At 24.9% G+C, this 5,826-nt stretch overlaps 1 protein-coding gene across 4 annotated transcripts in view; it reads left to right on the forward strand.

The window, feature by feature from the left end:
• Window positions 1–5,826, forward strand: part of LOC111618080 (protein bicaudal C homolog 1-like) — a 47,477-nt gene that overhangs the window by 28,810 nt on the left and 12,841 nt on the right. For 3 of the 4 annotated variants that reach the window (XM_023359506.1, XM_023359504.1, XM_023359505.1), the window contains exons 6-7: window positions 3,858–4,008; window positions 4,761–4,924. In XM_023359506.1, coding sequence (XP_023215274.1) covers window positions 3,858–4,008; window positions 4,761–4,812 — 203 coding nt within the window. In that variant the 3' untranslated portion in view covers window positions 4,813–4,924. Of the gene's footprint in view, window positions 1–257; window positions 400–3,857; window positions 4,009–4,760; window positions 4,925–5,826 lie in introns of those variants that run through there. The other variant, XM_023359508.1, reaches the window with a different exon arrangement.

Consider the following 5,826-nt stretch of genomic DNA (forward strand, 5'->3'; position numbering starts at 1 on the left):
TTAATGGTGTGCTATTTGAGTCTGCTAGAGTTACTGCTTTATGTAATTATGATGTTTCTTGTTTCCTGTAGAAAAACTCTTGCAGTGACTGTATTTGTTTGTAGTGAAGGTTTACAATGTCAATCAGGCCACGTCTGCCATCTTTACATGGAAGGGTTAATCTTTCTATAGCGGATTTAGGATGATGTTGTTTATGCTTAGTAATTATTTTTATTATTATTTTTATTTTTATTTTTTATTTTTTATTTTTGTTTTAGATTATTAGGTCCTCGTCGAAAAATGACAACTGCAATAACTCGATGGCATGAAAATGCATCTGTTATTGGCAATCCTTTAGAGCATGCATTTACAAATAAATTACTGGTTGATAAAGAAGAACAAAACAGAAAAATAGAAGAGGTAAATTAAAATAATTTCATTAATGTTTCTAAGTATCAATTGCAATCTAGATATTAAAGTATCTATTTATGAATCCATATTAAAATATATTTTTAAATAAATTTTTAAATGAATACCTGTTATGTTACTTTTCATTGAATCTATTCAAAGAATATAAATATTAATCTAGCTTATCAGCTATCTTTAAGAAAAATATGCCAAAATTGTTGCTACACATTATATTTTATATACTCTTTCAAGCTTTTTATAAAACTAAAGTTAGTTTTTAATATTATAAATGTCATTACTGTATATTTGAATGCACAAAAAAAATTTTAATCAAATACTATTATTTTTGTGTAGTTCTTTCTTATATGAATTTAAATGATATATTTTTATTTATATAGAAAATTTAATACAATAAATCTATATATCTTCTTTTAAAAAGTATTGTTAAAAAATCCACAATGAGTAGATTATCTTTTCTGGCAACATTTGATGGTGCCATCTGTTATGATATTTTATTAAAAATAACTTTTTATATTTTTAATTATTATAAAATGGCAAAATTTAATTTTGAGGGTAGGTATGGGTTTTATAAAAAATTGTAAATGCTAATAATGAGTAAAATTGTCATTAAGTCAGACCTTACTTGAGATATGACACACAATCCTCTTTATCTTCCCACCTTGTCAACCTTTAATCACCAAAATTTAATAGCATCCATCCCCTAATACAGAATCCACCCTGCAGAATTTTAGAAATTTTTGACAAAAGACACAGGAATTATTAAGCTTCAAATTGGGTGAACAAAATTGTGCCCCACACCTAACATACAAGAAAAATCCCAATTCCTTTGTATTTCTCAATGTTTCAAGGTTCTGAGTCCATTACTCTTTTGGACTCAGGACCTTGGGTGGCCATTTTTGACCAAATGTCATACTTTCCTTCTGTTTTATATAACAGCTGGGAAAGTAATAAAATGTTTAGAATATAACAGATATGTCCAATCTGTTTTTAATTTCATCTGTAACATTTAATTTATATGTAAAAACATTATTATATTCTGAGCATAATAAGTGTCAAAATCTGTATTTTACTTATCTTATAATTAACATTTTTGTGCTGTTTGGTCTGTAAGTTCTTGAAAATTTTTATAATAAAAACAAAAACAACAAATTTAACTATTTTTATTATTATTAAATTTTTAGTTATAATTTTTTTGTAATAGGCTATAAACATTGTATAATTTTTATAGAATGCCTTCTGATATATAAGTTTTTATTTTTAATTTAATAATTTATTATCTGGTCAGTATTTATGATGCATAACAGTTTGATCAATATTATATAAATAGCAGGCTGTTAGAATTATATTATTCGAATTGATGAAAATGTTTTTTATATGAAAATTATAATATATAAATGTAATTACTTAATAAATTATTTTAAAATGTTTATATTAATTTATTATTTATTTGTAAATCTTAGCTAACTTCTCAATTAAATCAAGAAAAAGATTTAAGAAAATTAATTGAGATGACACTTGCAACAGAAAGACAAGCATTNTTAATAATAAAGTCAAGAAATGTGTATAAACTTAATTATTCCAAATTAAAAAGAATTCTCCATAACAAAAATTGAAAAATTTTATAAATTTATAAAATCACATTAAAAGCATGTTTAAGCAGTTCATTATCGTATTTTCACAGAATGACCAGCATGCTGGTTTATCTGGGAAGACCACGAAATCAGATATTTCCATACAGTAAAAGCCGGCGTGCTGGTTTATCCTGGGGAATGCAGGCATGCCAGTTTAAGTGAGGTTACACATCTCTCTTTAGAGGGTGCATTAAAAAAATGACTTTTTATTCTAAAACTGTGAAACTGTCATCATTACAACAAAAATTACAATTATATGTTTGTCTCTCTCTCTCTCTCTCTGATTTTGTTCCTTTGTTAACTTCTAAACTCTTTGGCTGATTTGGATCAAATTTTTAATTTTTTAGAGTTACTCTCTACGATCTTGCAGAAAATATAGTCTAATGAAGGTATAAGCAGTCCATGAATTATATTCTTAGATTCAAAAAGTATAGAGTTTTCTGGATTATACTGGATTAACACTATTGATTTGAGTTGGCCTAAAACAACCAAACTTTTAATATAGTTTTAATTTATTTGCTTATACTTATTACTTTTGCTCTGGCAATGTCAGGCACATCTAGTTTTACTATAATTATAAAAATTCTAATTGTGGGATTGGCTTATTATGACTCAGGAATTTGGGAGAGTCAGGTAATTGAGACTTTGATTTCTGTGGAATCATAGAAACAGATAAAAAGAGAATTATGTTGCATTAAATGCAACTTTGACCTGTGAAGAATACAGTCACACCTCAGTTTTTGAACATAATTCATTCTTAAAAGTTGTTCAAAAACTGATTTGTTCTAAAACTGAAACAAATTTTTCCATAAGAAACAATATAAATTGGATTAATCCATTCCTGATCCCAAAATAACGCCTTTTTTTTACCATTTTAACTATTTCACACACAAAAAGGCCTACAAATGCAATGTAATATTACATATAATATATGATATTAATAAATATTAATATTATAATATTATACTAATAAATTTTGTTATTTAATTTGACTTAAGTATCTTTAAACATAAATTTTTGAATGTCATTTATGTTATGTGAATGTCAGTTAACATGGTTTTTATTTATTAATTTGATTTAAATTCAACTGCAATGCATATGAAAAAAAATGGAAGTAATATCTTTCCCATATGCGCATTGAAATTAATTTAAATAGCAGCATCATCAATGATTTGTCATGTCTAATGACATGAGGCAATCTCAGCACCACTAACTTCTGAATTGATAGTCCTGTCGTTGATTGGTCGGGTTGTTGACTTTCTTTAACATCGCAAGTACAAGGAGGTGACTATCTGTGTCTCACTAATCTGTGATTGGCTTGCCAAATAGCCTGTTTGGCAACAAGGACAAATATGAGTTTGACCTTTTGTTTTTGAACCGATTTGTTTGAAAAAGTGAGTCATTCAAAAACCAAGATTTGATTGTATGTTGATTATCGTACTCTGTCAATTGTGTTGAAAGAATAGTCTAATGGTAAAGAGAGAGAAAGATAAAAGCAGGAAACTCTCCTGTGGACAAAGCTGTCAATCCTGGGATACCCTTGTAAACTATTTGTGATGGACTAAAGATCAAATTGCAGATGAGTTGGATTGATAGTTCACCAAATGAAGCTTGTGAAAAAATCCCCAGAACAGGAACATTAATATGATTCTATCAGATATTCAAACAAAAAATTGTTTTTATAAATCTTAAGAATGTGTAACTAGTGTGATATTGATAAATCTTTTGAATAATTTTTTTTGACATATATATAACAATAATAAATTATTAAGAAAGTAATTTAATGTAATAAATAAATTTTAAAATTTGAATTTTTAGATCTTTTATCAACATCTTATCAACATTCCCTTTCTTCATTATTAGAAAGGTTAGATCTTTCAAAATATTATCATGTTTTTGAAGATCAAGACATTGATCTCGACACATTTCTAACATTGACTGATAAAGATTTAAAGGATATTGGAATTAAGTAAGAATATATTTAATTAGTTCATAATATTTTTTGTTTAATTAACTATAGTTAAATATATTAAATAATGAATTAGCATGATAAATATAAATAATTTTTCTTGGAATTAATTTATATTAAGTTTAGAAACTATTACAAATAAAATAATTTAGTCATTAAAATTTTGTTTATATAGAAAAGAAATTAAAAATAGGAATTGAAATTGTGATTCAATGTTTCTATGGTTAATGTGCATTACTTTAAAAGTGAAAAAATTAATAATTATTAATGTTAATGATTTAATTCAATTCAAATCTTATATCACTTTACATGATTTGCTATATTTTTGTTGTTTCTGTCAAATTAGTCATCTTATAAACTTCTGTTTTATTGCAGTTTTAGTTTTTTCATATACTGTATTATGAAGATTTTATTTATATTAAGCTTTTATTAATTTATTAATTAATATATTCAAAAATAAAAATATAAATGACAACCAAAATCAATTTTCAAAAAATAATTATTTTAATATGTTCCTTGCTGTCAAAATCAAGGGTTCTGTAGTTTAATGTAACTTTTGTTTCATTCTAATTTTATTTAAGAAGTTTGTTTTAATGAAATTCAAGTCAGGAATAGATATTTTACTGTCATTTTGAATGTAATTCCTCGTTGACAAATCTTGCTCTCACTGCAAATTAATGCAATTGTATAAATATTAACAGTAACAAAGGATCAAACCTATTTTCTGAATGAGGGGTATTTGTTCTTAACAGAAAACTTTTTGAGAATATAATGTTTGGCAATGCAGCTGTGTCATCCTTCTAGAAGCTTAGAAATGGGTTAGAAGTGGTTGAATCTTCATGTATGTGTTCATTATAATATGACTCTGTTTATTCAGACAGTTGCTTTTTATTATAATTATTTTTTAAATATATCATCAGTGAATTTACAAATATATAAAATTATTTAGACAATTCTTGTGTGTTTATAGTAATCAATGGAAACTATATTATCTATATAGTTTTCATTGATATTAAGTTTCCATAACTATATTAACTGTTTACTTGCTTTTTAACTTAGACAAAGCCAAGTCTGTCTGTTAATCATTAGTAAACTTAGCATTAACATTATGTAATTTTATAAAAATGACAATACAAATGAAAAGTAGAAAATTTTATTTTAAAATTGAAATGAAATTAATATGAAAAGATTAATTAAAATTACAATAATACTAATTTCAGTAGTATTATTTATAAGTTATATAATTTATGATAAAATAATAATAATAATATAATTACAAGTTACAAATACTGTTGGAAAATTTACTAAGCATTAATTTTTTTCAAGGTTAATTATAATAATCTTTATAAGCATTTGCAAAAAATCTCTATAATAATTAAAAATCTAGTGATATGTGTAACAGTTCTGCTTATTATCAAGTGAATGTTGATATTATTATTATTATATTCTTTAAAACTTTACTGTATTGTTCTTATTTTTATGATTCAAATTCTTGATTTTGAAAAATATTCTAAGAAATAGTTTTCTATAAAATAATTGGAATAGTGAAATTTTAATGAGAAAATTCTTAATTTTCATTTAATTTATCTAAATGAATTTCCATTAAAAAATTTACAAGATAAATACTAAACGAAATCATTTTGCGTGATCTTGCAAATTTTCTTGTTGAGAATAAAATATTATTATTATTATTATTATTATTATTGTTACGTTTTGTGAGTTATATTCGGTTCACACCGGTGGCTGTGTACTATGCCGGACCAAAGTCAAGGCATAGCAACCAAAACAAACCTAAAATTAAAGAAGTGTGTCAGTGTC

This window comes from Centruroides sculpturatus, unplaced genomic scaffold (genome assembly GCF_000671375.1).
Source record: "Centruroides sculpturatus isolate CEXI.00-Female unplaced genomic scaffold, Cexi_2.0 scaffold155, whole genome shotgun sequence".
Lineage (NCBI taxonomy): Eukaryota > Metazoa > Arthropoda > Arachnida > Scorpiones > Buthidae > Centruroides > Centruroides sculpturatus.